Consider the following 17,608-nt stretch of genomic DNA (forward strand, 5'->3'; position numbering starts at 1 on the left):
GCAACTTCTTGTCTCAGTTTAAGCTTTTCTTTTTTCTTTAAATGGAAATTTGTTTTAAACAAAGAATTGATAGTATAGGCAATTACCAACAGGAATTACCAAGAGGTGATGTGTTTCACTCTAGTATTATGCGAGTGGCTTGCCAATCCTTTTCCTCTAAAATATTTGTAAAAACATTGGAAATAACTATTAAATTTATTTTTAAAAAAAGCTCTATAAACATCTGCTTAATGCCCTTTCCTTCAAATACAAGACCTCCATATTTCAGGGTCTTTTTTTGTGGCTTTAAGGGAGAGGTCAGGGAAGAGGTAAAAGATAGGATAACTGCTATCTTTTCAGTTGTTATGATAGAAAATTTGAATGACTACTGCTCTAAAGATTAAATACAGACTTCACATAATCCATCACAACAGTGGAAATAAACCATAACTGAAACCATATAAAATCCATATCAGGTCAAGTGACGGTACATTAAGAATAACCTTACATGTTACACAGAAGGTAATGCAGATAGATTAAAAGCCACTGTCAGTACGATCGTAGTCTTACTGTACAGACAGGTGACTCGAGTATTTCTAATTACTAAAGGGGAAAATTAGGTTATAAAAGAAAAATGCATCAAACACACTTTCTTCAAATGTCTATACTATGATTTAAATTAAAAGCCTTAAGCATTCTCCTACATACTCCACTTCCAACTTAAATGGAATATTGCTGTCAATATACAAACCTTAGAGAGGGCACTTCTAATCTAGTTAGTATAACTATGCTAAAGGACAGCTATCTTACAAAGGAGATTAAGTTCAGATGTTTAGAAACTTTAACAGTAAGAGAAAGTTATAAACTCTAAACAGCTACTTGTGTTTAACTATAATTACCTTTTAGAGAACATTAGACTAAACTCCAGTATTTTATACGGTCATTGTATTAAAAGAAACTTCTACCACACCTAAAGGATAAGGCATAGCCATCTACTAATTGGCATATTTGTTTATTTGTCTCGGTTGTGAAAAGGTCCTTATTCGTGTAAGCAGCAAAACAAATTTCAACTGAATGATTGCTATATGCAAAAGGACTGAAGGCAATTGCCTCTGCAGTGAACTTTACAGTTCTCAACAGCACACACGCAACATGCTATCTGAAAAAAGTTACTAACTGAACTACATGTATTAAATACTGAAAAAAGTTTTACATTTTTATTATAATTTATTTTATTTAACAATCTAAGAAGTTTGCAGCCATCAGAAGTTCCAGTGCAATTTCAGGTGCAATTGGGAATTCAGGAATCTCCGTAGAGCTGTTAGTATAGCGGACCTTGTAGGTGAAATACATGCATACTTTGGATAGGACATGGGATGGGATCTCTCTAAAATTCACCTCATTTGTTTCATTTTCTGCAAACTGTCCTGTAGAAGAAAAAAAACAACAAACCAAAAGTCAGAATCTCAATTCACTGCAGAAATGAAACACTTCACTACACTAATACAACGCATTCCAAATAGACTTGCTAGGTCCCACATTCCTGGGTATTACACTCTTCAATGCAAGGCAGGATGTGCCAGATTCACAGCCCTCAGGAATATAAAGATCCCTTGCATTTAAAAATCTTTGTTCATTTTGGCTGGAAAATAATAATAATATTCTAAACAACTACACCAGAAATTTAGGTTTAATTCTGATGCTTGCTTTTGACAGGTGCTCTAAAGCTGTAGCACGTTCTATGCTAAAGCCTACACTAACAACATCTACAAGTAGAGGTATCAATCCAACTTTTTAGCTAGCTTTCTCAAGAAAACAAAATGGTTTAATATATATTCCATATTTGCATAGGCAAACATATCAGTTTTGTTCCCTTTGTCATCCCACTATCTTTGAATTTCTTGGACAGTTTCAGCTGAAATCTCAAAAAAGTTAAATTCACTTGCTGAGCTGTGAGAACAGGCAGGCAGGAGAAAAAGGAAACCCCAAGTATGGGAAGAAAGTTTACATATAGCAGGGGTTAATCCTTATTACATTTGAAGAACTTATCCAAAGCTCAAATCTCAAAACTCAAGTATATTTGAACCTTTCTTTTCTGTCCTCTAAGGATGAAATTTAGAAGGTATGACATCACCTCATTGTTAGTCCCACTGCCATCCTACTGTTTTCTTTGTCACCATTATTCTCATCTCTCAATTTCAAATTCATTAAGGTGAAAGATAATACAAAGCCTACTAACATTTACTAAAGCCTACTAACATCCACATTTATGGGAGACCTAGCAACATGCAGTTACCACAACCTCTATAGGAATCCCTTTTATAGTAACTACAAACCAGAGTTATTTACAAATGTCTACATGTATTTGTGTAGAAGTATCTGAACACATGTACTGAAGCTAATCTGGCTTGAATTCTATTACAGGAACAGTAGGAAGCAACAAACATTAGCATATTGAAAATGTCACAATACTGAAACACAACCATCAGTGAAATGATGACCTACTTAAGTGGACAGCAAAAATGGGTTTGCAAGGAAAATTATTCATCTTGTAAGTATGTATACAGCATGTGCTTAAAAGCTGATTTCTTTAGGAGCCCATTTTCTAGCCCTCTGAACAGGCTACTTTGCCTTTTACTTCTTCACATTGTTACAGATCATGGAACAAATTCAGAGCAGATCTTGTAACTACTCTTCCTCTTACACACCTGGGAGGCTGGCACAGCCTGGATCAGACACAATAGATCTGCTACGTGTTTTCAAGCACAACCATTACAATGACATTTAGCAGAATATTAAATTGAGAACTTTAATTGCTCAAGTTACCCAACTTTGCCCAATTGCTGAGTAATTTCAAAGTATAGTCAGCAAATAGATCCTTCCAGCAATCAGAGACCACTGTCTACCACTCCAGTGACCAAAAATAAATATATGGCATGAGGATAAGGAAGAGGAAAGCACAAACGTTAACTTCTTCCCAACATTTCGGGCTTCAACAATTAGTTCAGATACTTCTTAAACTGGAGGTAGTCTCATGCATCTAGCAAAACATGAGGGCTTTCCCTTCTGTAAATTTATCTCCCTCCTTCAAACTTAAGCTAACTTTTGTCATTAAGCTCAGGAACTCCTTGCCATAAGATTTTGTGAATACTCCAAGTTCCACCACAGAGGAGGAACTTTGAAAAACTACCAACTCTTGCTTGTATTGAATTTGACAGCTGCAACTTTCACATGATGCCCTCAAGTTCTCGTAACAGAGGAAACGAGTAGCAAGAACATCATAAGATTGCTAGCTGTCCAGAAACAGAGTCCAATTATATGGTATACAATACTCCACAGAGGTAGACTGTTCCAGTGGAAACAGAACTTGTCAGGTTTTGAACAAGTAATTATTTGTTCCAGCTTTCACTCACTACATGATATAAATTTAAACAGTCCAAGAGAGAAAAAGGACACAAAGGCATTAAATCTTTTGTACCTACCTGGTCCACTCAACATAGCTTTTATTGTTCCTGATGTTAACGCATGCTCTCTTTTTACAATGAACTCATGGCCATCAGAAGATATTAACTTCACATACATAGCATCTGGGCCCTCACACCCACCGTATGTTTTCTCTTCTCCATCTATGATGGAAAACATTAACAGTTTCAGAACACAGTAACTGATTCACATTACCAAAAATACAAGCTGCAGTTTTTCCTGTGACTATGTTTGCAGACAGAAGAACCATTGACTACCACCAAAAGTAAGACAGAAGAATTTACATAATTGAAGACTTCTCTGAAGAGTTCAGCAACCTACTTAAATGGAGGAATTTTTAGAAAAATGTAGGATTTTCGATTAATATCTCCCCTCTGTTCATCACCAAATTCTGACATTTCAAAAATCTATGTAGAAAATAAATTTTCCTTTAGACAAATTCTCAAGTGAAAAATATTTACTTGTTTTAAGAACGTGCTACTTCTTCCACTCACAATGCTATCACCTTGACTGTCATGCTAATACTTACTAGAAGTCATAAATACATCTAACCACTTAAAAATACAGACTGCAAGAAAAAAGAGCTTTCTGAAATACAGCAGGAATGAAAGCAGTCAAACCAGGTATTTTTGTACTAGAGTAATGAAATAGGATTCATTCCTTCCCCACTGCCCAGTCACATCAAGAGCATTAGTGCATACCCATATTGTGACCTTTGGTGAAAAAGCACTAAAACCAAGGAAACTTGGAAAGCCCCTCCAGCAGTTTTGACTATGCTTTTTCTATTTCCCTTCTCTGTCTCATTATGTACCTGTTCCTTACTTTCGCTACAAACCCTTACCTTCCTTTCATTTTTGTTTATTCATTTATTCTCTCATAAGTAACAGCACTACCTTTATGTTGAAAAAACAGTATTATTGTTGTCACCATTGTGCTGCTCACTCTGTACACTCACACTTTCCCTTCTTGCACTTGCCCTGCCTGTTCAGGCAGCATGCTCTCTAGGGTAGGAACCACTGACTACTTTCTGCCCACATTGCACTATATGACCCCAGAGCACCAAGATGACTGCATCTGTACTTGGTCTTCATACATTCCTGTAAAATGCTGAGTAATTAAGACCATAGTAATTTTAAAACTTAAAAAAAAAAAAACAAAACAGCCTTTTCAGTGCAAAAACACCCACCAACCCATTAGATCTACCATTTCTATCATATTCAGACTGGACAGTTAATGCCTTATTTCAAAGGGAATCAAGAACTGACATAAGTCTTGCTTCAGTTCTATTAAAAATTAATACTTGAACTTAATACTATACCACAAGACTTAATTTTCAGAACAGTATTAATTTTGGCAGAGGGGTAAAAATGGAAGTTATAAAAGTTCTTACAGCTTCGGAAAGTGTAACAGAAGAGATCTGTACACTTCTAAAAAAGTAATTTCAAGTATTTCAGTATTTCATGATCGCATGTAGAAGTACAGAAGATAAACCAGAGACTACAAACTTGATGTTTGACTGTTAGTGTTGTTTCTCCTTCTGACAAAATAAAAAAAGAAATTATATTAATTATAATATATTGCCTTTCCTTGTATATAGTGCTACAGCAAGTACAATATTCCCCCCTAACAATTAAGTTGCTTTGTGAATTACAAGTTAAAATAAAATTACCACAGTTATTGCCAATTTTAAGAAAGTATTGTCAAGTGCCAAAGAAGCTAAAATACTTTCAGGAAAAGTGTAGCTAAATCCAGAAGCTGTCCAACCTTGTTTCATTAACCATCATTTGTAGCGAGCCAGATAATGACAGTTTCAGACAATTAGTCAAGTCTCACACTGTAATTTATCAGTCAGTGCTTATTATGATCTCTCAGCCAGAATTAGACAGGCTGACCTTAATAAACAAAAAAATATTTAAGTCAGTATATAGTGAGATTTTCTAGTCCTTCATCTAAAAGTCTTTTGCTATAAAACCTAGAAGTATCCTGTTTTACCATGTACATTTTAATCACTAAACATAATAAGCTCAATGAAATTTAGTTCGATAGATACACTCTGAACAAATTGTTCAAGAAACAAACATTCACTTGAGGAATTCCTCTTAAAAAAATAAAACACATCTGTAGGAAGTTCCACTGAGGCTTCAGGCTACCAGAAAAATTAGTGACAGGATCAATGTTTAAAATCTTATAGTTCACTTTCTCTACCAGAGTAAGTGAGAAAATGTTTCACATAGGAAACAACAAGTCTAAGAAAAATCAACTTACCCATTCTCTTATAAAAAAATTATTTCTTTTCAACAGCAGCTTTTTCAATAGGAGCGTCTGAAAAACACAAATGGCAACGTTTGCAGTCAGTAGTCCAATTTCTTACATCAGCATTAGTTACTAGCCTTTATATTACTATAAACACTTGAATAAAAAGAACGACAACATACAATTTTATGAACACTTAACAAAGTTTACAAGATTTTTTTGTTTTGCTTTCGTTTGTTTGATTTTTGCTATCCAGATATCCCTACCAGCTCGCCACATTCTGGAATCTCTAAACTGTAGCTTTTGGAAGAAACTGTTCCCCTAAGGATTTTAAAAGCCTTTGACTTTCAAGCCAGAGTCACTTCAGGAGCTCATTACTTTTATTACTACGGACACTACCTGTGCAATGGTAGTGGGGAGGTGAAGAAAGTCAGTTCTACAGAAGGCACTTAAGAAACTGACCAGTCTGTCCACAGGAGAAAAGAAGCCAGAGAGAATAGCTCAGTACGATGTGAATAGAGGAGGGAGATTTATCATATCGGTATCCTGGTATTCAGGAGAGACCTCGACAAGCTGGAGAAAGGGGCCAGCAGGCATCCCCTGAAGTTCATCAAAGGAAGAGGCACCTTTGGAAGAGCTGCAAAGTAGCACATGCCCCAGTACTGCCGGTGAGCTGACCAGCAGGACAGCAGCTTTGCAGGAAGAGACCTGAGGGTGCTGGCAGACACCGTGTTGAACATGTGCCAGCAACGTGCCCTTGCAGCAAAGAAGGTTGACAACAAACCAGGCTCATCCCAGGCGGCTCAAGGAGGCGTGCTGCTGGCAGGCTGAGGGAGGGCATCCTTCCCTTCTGCTCGGCGCCAGTGGGACACATCTGGAGTCTGGATCCTTGGTACAAGAAGGACTGACAGGCATCCTGCAACTGACCTCAAAGATGGGCAAAGGATTGGAGCGCCTGTCACATAAGGGGAGATTGAGAGAGCTGGGACTATTGAGGCTCAAGAAGAGATGGCTCAGGGAGCAAGCTAATCAGTGTGCATTAAATACCTGGCCTTCCAACCTGTCCTTCCTAAAAGATTGAGGGTTCCCGACACGGACGCCAATGTCACCTCGATAATCTACTCGGATATTTAATGCAGGTATTCGTGTGGTGTGGAGCCAGGAGCGCCACAGCTTATAAGCTGACACACAGCCTGCTGCAGGCATTTTTTGCCACAGAAATGGATCTAAAGGGTGATAGAAACAGAACGCTTATTTGTATAACAAATCCGGTATTTTCAGGCTCAACATACATTTCGTTACATCAAACTGCATCTCTGCTGAGGAACAGAAAGCTTTGGGAGAGAAATTCCACCCACCTGCTGTCCTCAAATTCCTTTCATGTCTGCAGCTCTCTCCAAACATTAACCCAGCACAAATCAATGACATCCTGTTGTGTGCCCACGGGTCCAGGAAAACATGACCAGTGATTCTGGTTGGTTTCCCAGCTGACACCCAGGGTCAGGGGCAGCACAGAGACCAGTAAGGATTCTGGTAATTCATTTCTCTGCTTCAAAAAGCAATGAGCAACATCAGAAGCATGAACTGCAATTACAGTAAAGGACCCCAGAGCAGTAACGTGTGAAAAACCAGAAGAGAGACTGCTTCCCTTATCTTCTCCCTCCTACAGCTGTGGTAAAAACCTAGCAAAAAAATTGCAAGCAAGTTGAAGGGGGACCTGAAAGATCTGGAGGAAGTTTTACAGAGATTCCTGAGCAAAGTCTAAAAGAATTACCTCGTTAGAAGATGCAGCCCCTTGCTATTGCAGATGGCTTCACTACCCAAGAATACTTAGGTGCTGAGTGTGCTGATTTGTTCCAGCTCTCTTTTTCACCATTATTTTGTGCAAGCAAGTATGAAATGATCTGAATGGTTCCTCAAGCTTCCACGAGAAGGCACTTTGTTAAGCATACCTCAACCTGCACATCCATTACCAGATTAAATAATGTTTTCTAGGTATCTGTGGAACACTGAGCAAAAAGCATCCTCTGTCTACATTGCTGTTGTCTTTGAAAATGATCCCAACTTGACCAAAATATCTTCCTTTCCCGTTGGTATAAGGCAAATCTTCTACCAGGTGAGAAGTTCCTAACATAAGGCATATCCCAGGATGCGCTTTGAGAGTTAATTTGTGTAGATCATCACACCTCAATACTGAACATTAAATGCCTTTGTCATTTTCAAAAATTCCAGTCACTCCTGCGAGGAAATTACATTCAGATGCCAGAACAGTGGCAGCACCACAGCTGATGACATCTTTCACCTGTTTCAGCAGGTTCTGTACATGGAAATCAAGCATCCTGAAAAGTATCTGTTACTCAGGACCAGAAAGGATACCTTACATTGTTACTCCTGTTTCACAGAAGAGAGCATCACTTGTGCTACCCCTTCCTCTAGCCACAAAACCCTTCTGTACACTCCAAGAGAGTAGTGAAACTGCTTGTTTTTATGAATAAGCATAAGTGATGCCATCCATACCAGTGGATGCACTGCTGAAAATAAAGTGTGCCTCGGTTTCCAATACAAAAAATTCCACTAAATATAGGAAGAAGGTCAGGCTAGTTAGTGTGAACGCAGTTACATTAACGCTTCCCACAGTGAAAGCATGATTTGAGGGCACATTAAACCTTGGGAAACAAAACAATGTCTACACCAAAATATTAGAGCTATGGCAAAAAAGCAGTGAGCATTTTAATGACATCAAATGAAATGTGCTATCATATGATTAGAGAGAAAAAATGCAGGCATTAACACCTAAAGGGGGGGGAAAACATGATCAGGCTTAGTGGTCAGTTGTATCCTCTTTGCCTTTATATTTCATACAAGTTGGCATGTTGGACTAGCTAATACCTAAAACCAGTCATTTCCCTGAAAACAGGAAAGGAGGGCAAATTAGATGCAATCTGGACTAAGCAAATCGTTTGGGGTTAAATAAATGTGGCAACAGGATAATCTTGAAAAGAGAAAAACTGTCCAACGATACCATGTGATGTTGCAAACGTGGAACACTTGGACTGCAAAAGAACTACTAGTTCCTCCAAAAATGATACGAAACTTGTTATTTTAACAGTGTTGCCAGAAAAAAAAAAAAAAACACATCAGGTTTAGATGAGACAGAAGTGGAAGGCACACGAAAAAGTGACTGGTTTTGAAAAATGGCACACAAGAAGCTACACGAAATGAAACTATGAAACGCAAGAGCCCTGCATGTAAGAACAGACTTCTTTTACATAGCCATGGCTCATCATTTGGAAGTGTTAGTCTTTCTGTGGTCAGCTGTAAGCTGATGCAGCTCTGAACTATTTAAAAAAAAAAAAAAAAAAAAGGAAGGGGGGGGAGGGTGGAGGCAAATGCAAATCAAGGAACTTTTTGCAACAGAGACAGGGAAACATTAATGCTGTTGTATCACACATCGGTGACAACTTCTCTGGAGTATCACATGCAGTTCTGATTACCTGTTTTCAAGAAAAAAGTTCAAATTGGAAAAACTACAGAAAGGAGATACTGACATGACCAAAGAGGCTGTAAAAGAGAGAGAAATTGAAAGTCTTGCTTGCTCAGCTTAGCAAAGCAAAACTGGAATGAAGATAAATATAACAATTCATTAAAAGGATAAACAAAGAGGGAGAGACATTGCCAAGATTATCCCTCAGTTTAAGTCTAACAAATGAGCATAAACTAACAAAGAATAAAGTTTCTATCAGAACTGCACAATCCAAGTTTGGTTCTGAATACAGAACAAAAACAACATGGCATTGCTAAAAGCGGAAGATGCAGAAATCCTACCTACTTTAAGAAAAAAAGATCATACGTTCCATTATATGACACATGCAACTTGCAAGCAAGGCACAGAGCCTTGTTCTTGCTATCACAACGTCATTAAGATTGGAAAAGCCCTCCATGATCATCTGGTCCAGCCATCCCCCTACCACCAATGTCACCCACTAAACCATGTCCCTAAGCACCACGTCCAACCTTTCCTTCAACACCCCCAGGGACGGTGACTCCACCACCTCCCTGGACAACCTGTCCCAGTACCTGACTGCTCTTTCTGAGAAGAAATGTCTCCTGGTTTCCAACCTGACCCTCCCCTGGTGCAACTTGAGGCCGTTCCCTGTAGTCCTATTGCTAGTTACCCTGACACAAAGTATCATTTCTGAAAAATATAACTGTGGATAATGTTAGCAGTTCAGATTTACTTCTGACAAAATATGGTAAGCAAAGAGCATGGAAAGATCATAGTGTCAATGCAAAAGGAGAGCAGGAGATCAGAGAAAGAGGAAAACAGGAAACCTGGAAAAGCTAAAAAAGCAATAACAAACTGTTAACATCTATCAGTTCTCTTCCGCATTAAGAAGTGTTCCATGTGTCAGGACACATTGTGAAGGTTTGAACATCCTGCTGCTTGAAATGATTTTGTGAAAACCATCTTCTTTCCAACAACTACACCCAAGTTATCCGAAATGATACTAATTTAATCCCACGCACGCCACAGCCTGTTTTCTTCAGTTAATTCAGTGCTTCAGAAGCTTACAGAAAAGTTTGTGGGAACAGCAGATGATTTACACCTTGGGGTAGAATATAGCTAAGTACCATAAACCACGATAGCTAAACAACACAAGGCAAGCGTTCTTGTTAGCATGTTTAAATACGTTCTTGTCCTCCTCATAACCCCAAGCAGAAATAGTACAGTACAGCACAGTTTGACTTCTCTCTCCTGTTTCTCTTGAAGCATCAAGTGCAAGAAAAACAACAAAAAATACATCCATGACCCGCCTAGCTTACTGCCAAAGATGCACACGCATCTCCCAGGCTTCCCACAATTTTCAGAGTACCTATACAAGTGTACCTGGTGTATCTACAAGACTGGAAAGCACTTGATGGACATACACAAATTCAACTGGACATGTGCAAACACCGTACAGATTCCAGAACCCCAACATTTTAGTCCAGCTGGCACAAGAAGCTTAAATGGACACAAACATTTGCAAGCACCCAGATTCTTTGTTCCCACAGAGAACTCTCTAAACCTCACACTCTGGTGCAGGGTAACTTCCAGTTCTTCGCCATGCAATGCAGATGCATGCAGGGCTTCTGTATGCTTCAGTTGGTGCCATTTCTGCATTCGACATGATCAACTTTTTGGAAAGTGCAGGGCAGATAACACAAATGCCTTCACAATTCTTGGGTTAGTTGAGACATCAAATGTGAAATTTTCTGGGTGTCATTTGTATATCAGGAAGAGTTATTCAGTAAACAAAAGCTCTTGTGTGCTAGAACAATAGTCCCTTACTGTTTAATCCTAAACTCTAGTCCTATTCTGGATCCTATACTATTTAGTTTAAAAATAGAGCTCTTCAGGGCACACCAAAAAAACTTAAGTGTAAATAAGGATTGAAGCAGACCTAGAAAAACCATGAAAGAAAATTGGTACACAGCAATTTCCCAATCAGCTGGTTCACCATCCCATGCTTGTGCACTCCAGTTCCAACATTCAGGAAATGACAAACTGACAGGAGGTGCACTAAAGGTGAATGCTAGTTCAGACAAGCGGGAGATGAGCTAGGATGCTGTCTGTGCATGGAGTATCAAAGACCTCACTTTATTTAAGATATCCTTTATCAAATAAAACTTTCCAGTGATTCCCAAAAAAGGAAAAAAAAAAAAAAAGGGTTATTGTTTTCTTCCTAACATACAATAGAAGTCCTGATTACTGTATACCTCTTGTTATTGGGAGGGATAACAAGCTGATAGCATATTCCATGTTTTTTCTTTATAGGGCACAGATCTCTGCCCTTTCATTATAAACATTCATCAAAACCTACTGTTATGCAAACTACCCTATAACAAAGATGACCGAATTCTGAACCCTTCCAGATAAACAAAAAGTTGTCTTACATCCAAATTCCTTTATTTCAGAATTACAAAAATGCTTAATCTGAAGCTAATTAAGTTTTTTGAAGGTATCAGTTTGTCCACACGCACAGCATAAGGGACGTAAGCATGAAGACAAATATATCAGAAGAATAAATAAGAAGGTGGGAGACAGAAGAAGAATCATCTCAATAGAGAATCATCTGGATCTCCTCACCGTACCAGCATTAAGTCTTTGCATTAAGTCTTTACATTAAGACTGCAAGAAAGTAGCTAAATCTGTTCATCACCCATTCTAGTACGAACAAAAAATAAACCTCAAATGACTTTTCTCTGAATTAACAAGAGAAAACTGCCAAAAGTGTTTACAGTGTGTAAAGGTTATCTGTGTTAAGCTTCCCAGTGTTGCTGGCAAATCTTAGGGAGAAAATTATTTACACGTCTTCAAAACACCGGACAGCTGATCCCCAGATGTATTAGGGAAAAAGTAGCGCTTATCCTCTTCTAAGTAACTCTTGATTTAATGAACAGCGTTTCGCTCCCAGCAGTGTTTTTGTTTTTAGTATGTCAAAAAGAGGAAACTCGCGCACAGAAGGGGATATTCACAAACACGGGCACAAAGCTGCTCTTGCTCCGAAGGTGCCTCAGCTGTCTGCTACTTACATTTTCCTGGCCTCCTTCCAAACTGAACTTTTGCGAGCGACCCACGGCGAAGCAGAGTAAACAGAAAGCCCACGACTATTTAGGGCGTCCCTATCGCGCCGGGCTGGCTTAATATCGCGACATGCGACATCGAGCACCTTTCCCTGAAGCCCCTTCAGGCAGCGCTGCGCCTTATAAGATAACGCCGGCTGCCAGGAGCCTGCTGGTGTCACCCCGTCCCTCCCCACGCCTGTACCCACACCCACGGACACCCCCCTCTCCTGGCAGCCCCATCCCCTCCCAACGAGCGCTGAGAGGAGCCGGGAAACGGCCACCGGGAAGCGGCCACCGACAACAGGCCCCCCCCTCGGCGGCGGCCCCCACCCCTCCTGGAGGCTCCCCCCGGCCTCCAGCCCTCGCCTCCCTTAACCCCAGCACCGGGAGGGACCCGCCGGAGGCCGGGGCCCTGCCCCCGAGCTCCGGGAGGGCCCCGCGGGCTCCCCCCGGCCCCGCCGCCCCCTCACCCGTCGGCGCCGCTCCCTCCGCCCCGCTCGCAGGGCCCCCGCCGCCTCGGGCCGAGCGCTTCCGCCAGGGCACGGCGCAACTTCCGCTCCCCCCCCCCCCCCAGCGCCCTGCCCTTGGAACAGGAGCGAGGCCGCGCGGCGGCGCGCAAGGCACGCTGGGGGATGTAGTTTCCCGTGGGGGCCGGGGGGCGGCCGCCATGTTAGGAGCGGGCCGGCTTTGCGCTGCGTCCTCCGCGGGTGCCGGGCGGTGCCGGCCTGCTGTGGGGGGCTGAACGCGGGGCCCGCCGCCATGCTGCTGCTCCGAGCCGCCGCCTGCTGCCGCCGGGCCGCCTCCGGCCCCGCTTGGCTGCGGGGGGCCGCCGCGCACCGAGGGCTGCCCGCTGCCTGCCGCCGCCGGGACAGCGCGGGGGGGCGGCAGGTAGGGGACGGGGAGGGGGGGGGGGGGGAGGTCGTGCAGCGGGGCTTGGAGGGTTACGGGTTTGGGAGGCCTCCCCAAAGCAAGTGTAACGTTTGCACATCGCTGTGTCGATATCCAGCGCTGCCTTGGAATAACTAGTTGGGATATAGTGAAAATAGCCAATCGGTACGTTATTTGGAATTTCTGCGTGCCTCGTGGCCTATACCCTGAGTGTAATTCCTCGTTCAGGATGCCCTGGGGGTGGCTTCAGGACAAGGAGAAACCTTTGTGAAGTGGATTGGTACTGATGCTGCTTGCTCTCCTCTTCCAGGTTACGTCTTTTCAAGCGCTGGCTGTTCGCAGCCTCAGCACATCCGCCCCTGCTGACCACCCGGAGCATGGAAGATTACTTTATAAAGGAAACTTGGCAAAGGCGGTGTTAGGTATGTCACTTGAAGAGATTTACTCTTTCTTTAAATAACTTTAAAATTCAACGTTATAAAACTGAATGTTCTTCTTTCCATCTCTGCTAAAACCCAATTTTTGAGTACATAAAAAAAAAATATCTTGTTGTGTTGCTTGATTTTATGCTTCTGTACAGTGTAATGATTAATGTTAACAATTTTTCTATATTCTAATTAGTTTTAGGTCTGCAGGGAGTTATAATGGTACAGTGCAACTCCGTAATCCCTCAGCCTGCTTCTTTTTCTCTTGCAGCCTGTGGAGTGCATTTCTCAACCCAGGAGCAAACAGAGACCTGATATTTGCGTTCTGTATGCTTCTGAATGTTACTGAAATGCCTATGAAGTAGGCACAAGGACTGGGGGTGACGCACAGCAATGGTTATGGTCTTCTAAGCTGTATGCAAAGATGGCTGTGGAGTACTTGTATTATTATTATTATTATGTGGAGTACTAGTATTGATTAACCTAGATTTTTCAGCTTTCAACATAGTGGGGGGACCAATCAAACTTTTCTCTGTAAAGCCCACTGAATGTCTGCTTTGACTGTTGGGAAAGGGAGAAATGCCTGGCCATATCTGTGGTGATTACTCCTGCTTGTGAAGTGAAAACTTCATACTTGTGCCTAATTGCATAATCAAAGAATCACAGAATTTCTGAGTTCATCGTAGAAATGGAGCCAGCTGCTAGCTTTGATAAACCCAGTGTGAATGTATATACGAACCATAACAGTAGAAGGAAGAGAGTACTGAGTTTCCTGGTTCTTTGTAATGGCTTTTTGTATTGGAGAGTTTTTTTTAAAAAGTGGATTTTCAATAACTTTATTTATTCAAGTAATGACATAAATTTATAGTAGCAGACCACGTGCAATTATAGAGATGATTTTACTTCTAAGTATTAACCTTGGTTTTCTCTTCTTGTTTTATGTAGGTGTGAGGTTTTTCTCTTACTCCACCAGCATATTCAACCTGTTCATGGTGCCCTACATCATGCTCAAAACTGGCATTGGATTTGATAGCCTGCTTATACAAGCTGCATTTTATGGGTTGATAGGGTTTTTTACATTTGTAACACCAGTCACTTTGCATATCCTTACAAAAGGCTATGTGATTCGACTCTATTATAAGGAGGAAATGGACACCTATACAGCTATTACGTACAATGCAATCTTGACAGAGAAAGTGACTGTCTTCCAGCAGAAAGATGTGAAGATTCCAGACATCACCAAGATGTTTACAACGTTTTATGCTAAAACTAAATCAATGCTTGTTAATCCGCTGCTTTTCCAGAATCCTGAGGATTTTAACCGTCTCATGGGCTATGACAAATCCTTATATTTTGATTTTGAGGAGGAAAAGGAAAACAGTGAAAGTAAATAACTTGAAGATCAGGAATATCACTTATTACATGAATTGTTACTTATTACCTGGTTATGGTGCAGAGCTATATATGTAAAAGCATGTTGTGTTCTATTATATTTTCTTAAGTATCAGGTAACATTTGAGTTCCCCAAATGTGTTTTGGAATGTACTGAAAAAAAAAAGGTTCTAAATAATGTGCAGTCTTTCTTCAAAGTTAATGACACAAAACATACTAAAAATGCTTATGTCTGTCTTCTGCTTGCTATTCTTGATTTAGTTTCTGTTATTAACTATCCAGGAGAATGGTAAAATGCATGGGCTGTGCTGCAAACTCACAATCTCTTGTAAAATTCAGATTAAAAAAAATGATCAGCATTCATTACCTGTCAAGTAAATTACATTTAATGCGAAAAGAGAGGGCTTTTTTTTTTCTTTCCTATTTTTTTTTTCCTCCTGATGCTGCTCTTCATACCCTGAGAGTGGTATTGGCTTTTACTTAGCCAGGAAGAGTCTTCAGAAAGCAGACAGGTATTGTTATTAGTTCCTGCTAGAGGTCTGGGGGCCTCTGGAGAAGTTAGAAAGAACAGCTGAGTCACAACAAGGTATAGTCACAGGTACTAAATGGTGTGTTAAGATAGAGTCCCATTCCCAAGGAACGCTGCTCCCAGATATGGAAAACAAGTAGCCTGTCTTTTGTGTGTGTACTTGGGGGAGCATGTTAGCATAAGAAATGTGCTGTCAAAATCCTGTTAAAGCATACTGTATTTGGACCAACTTAAAATGCTAGCAGTTAATGGTTAAAATGGACTCTCACCATTTTTGAAAGTTGGGGATGCAAAAGGAAATCTCTGATAGAATACTGTTTAGAGCTTGTGCCTTAAAAAGTATACTTCTTGATTTCTAGCTCTGCAAAGAAAGACATCTTTAATTCAAGTAAAGAGCATTAGATTTTTTCATGTGACTGGATTGCTTAAATTAGTTCTGCACTCTGCATATGTGAAAATTGGATTTAAATGTTTTTAATCCAAGGAGAAGTTTGTTACACAAACTGACAAGTACTTGTATAAAAAAAATAATAATGAGAGTCCTAAATATTTGCAGACTTAAAAAATTGCTGAATCAAACAAGAATACATACAGAATTCAAATTGATCCTTTCCTATTAGGAGTTTACTTTGTACTTTGTAAATCTGATGCTTGCTACTAATTCCTGATTAGTCATCCTGATCCTGTGAATAAAGAAAAAATAATTAACTACTTTCACAGATGTTTCCGAAGTTGTAGCCAAGGAAAATTATGTACTGAAAAGTCTAAATGTATTCTAAAACTATTACTCCAATTTCTTCTTGTAGGTTGACACTGTAGATCATTTTAAAAATCTGTGTTTTTAAAAATCGTTCTTACTGTTGAAACCACTCTTGATACAGTTGCTAATTAAAAAGCAAATCAGTCCATTGAGTTATTTCTGAGGCACGTTTGTGTTGGAACAGTTTTCATTCGAAAAGCCTGATCTAACCCCGTTAAGCCAGTATCACTCGGTAGGTAAGTGGTAATACACAAAAATTCATTCAATGCGTCATACTGAAGACAGGAGGCCAGTAACAAGCAATTTTGATCACGTGGTTGTAGTACTCATCTTTAGTAAAGTGATGTTTTATACCTAATTAAAAAAATTGTCCATTCTTTCCATGTCTCTGCTCATTCTCATCTTTTTGTGCTCACTGATGATGTTCATCATCTTTAAATGCCAAATAGAGAGGGGACGGGAGGGAACTCTTAAGTAACATCAAAATCCTCAGCCTTTTCTTCTGATTAGTAAGAATTTTCACTGTTAGAATTTGGTATCTTGCTGAGTCAGATTTAAGCAGCAATAATAAGAATTTTCCATCCCAGTGGATGAATTTCTCAAAAAAAGTAGAGGCAGTAAACATCATTTTTTCTACCTGTTTGTCTCCTGACAGTGAAATGCAAGTTCAGTGAGTAAGTGGCTTTTGAAACCTAGATTATTTTAAATAAATAAATAAATGTCCAGATTTTTACCAGCAGGTAGGTGACAATTCTGGCCACGATGCAGTCTCAGATGAATATTTCATACTTCCAAATGTGCACCTTGAAAATAGTGGTAATTCCATAGCTTTCTTTTAAAAGTACTTTTATATTAAATACAATCTTACTAAAATTTGGAAAGAGTTTTTGCTTTCTAGCACTGGAAAAGGTCAAATTTCCTAGAGATGCACAGTATTCCACTGGGTCTACAATTTATTTGCTGCTAACTTGGCAAACTGTGAATTCAGGAAACAAACTGTAAATCTTCAAATCGTATTTCTTTTTATGGTCACCAAATAAATGTGCCTTTGACCTGTTAGCATTTGCCTGTCCTTGTGTATAATTCCAGGATTCTCAGACTTGGCTGTTTTTGCAATTTTTACTTGCAGTGTGTACTTGAACATAGGTAACTGGTTTAGGTCCCTTGTGGAACTTGCTGAGACCAGAAAAGACTACTACTCAAGCAACAGTAGTTCATTCTTCACATTAGCAACAAAATGAAAAATTGAAATGCAATCCAAAAACACTTTTTGATGCATTTCTATTTTAC

At 40.0% G+C, this 17,608-nt stretch overlaps 2 protein-coding genes across 2 annotated transcripts; one reads left to right on the forward strand and one right to left on the reverse strand.

Annotated features, from left to right (window-relative positions):
- Positions 1-975: 975 nt before the first annotated feature.
- ELOC (elongin C) lies at positions 976-12,923 on the reverse strand. The gene is made up of 4 exons (XM_068672108.1): positions 12,795-12,923; positions 5,728-5,784; positions 3,462-3,605; positions 976-1,406 (listed from the first exon to the last, which is right to left on the reverse strand). Exons 2-4 carry the CDS (start codon positions 5,729-5,731, stop codon positions 1,216-1,218), a joined length of 339 nt encoding a protein of 112 aa, XP_068528209.1. The 5' UTR covers positions 5,732-5,784; positions 12,795-12,923; the 3' UTR covers positions 976-1,215.
- Positions 12,924-12,951: 28 nt separating this feature from the next.
- TMEM70 (transmembrane protein 70) lies at positions 12,952-17,377 on the forward strand. Its single transcript, XM_068672107.1, has 3 exons — positions 12,952-13,212; positions 13,523-13,634; positions 14,583-17,377. Exons 1-3 carry the CDS (start codon positions 13,084-13,086, stop codon positions 15,029-15,031), a joined length of 690 nt encoding a protein of 229 aa, XP_068528208.1. The 5' UTR covers positions 12,952-13,083; the 3' UTR covers positions 15,032-17,377.
- Positions 17,378-17,608: the final 231 nt, after the last annotated feature.

The sequence above is a fragment of the Anas acuta genome, chromosome 2, assembly GCF_963932015.1.
Source record: "Anas acuta chromosome 2, bAnaAcu1.1, whole genome shotgun sequence".
Lineage (NCBI taxonomy): Eukaryota > Metazoa > Chordata > Aves > Anseriformes > Anatidae > Anas > Anas acuta.

Excerpts from the sequence above, each read along its gene's own strand:
- ELOC (XM_068672108.1), bottom strand. Across the intron at positions 1,407-3,461 it reads AGCTATGTTGAGTGGACCAG|GACAGTTTGCAGAAAATGAA; the intron begins GTAGGTACAAAA and ends TTTCTTCTACAG.
- TMEM70 (XM_068672107.1), top strand. The coding sequence starts at position 13,084 with ATGCTGCTGCTCCGAGCCGCCGCCTGCTGCCGCCGGGCCGCCTCCGGC. Across the intron at positions 13,213-13,522 it reads ACAGCGCGGGGGGGCGGCAG|GTTACGTCTTTTCAAGCGCT; the intron begins GTAGGGGACGGG and ends CTCCTCTTCCAG. Across the intron at positions 13,635-14,582 it reads CTTGGCAAAGGCGGTGTTAG|GTGTGAGGTTTTTCTCTTAC; the intron begins GTATGTCACTTG and ends TGTTTTATGTAG.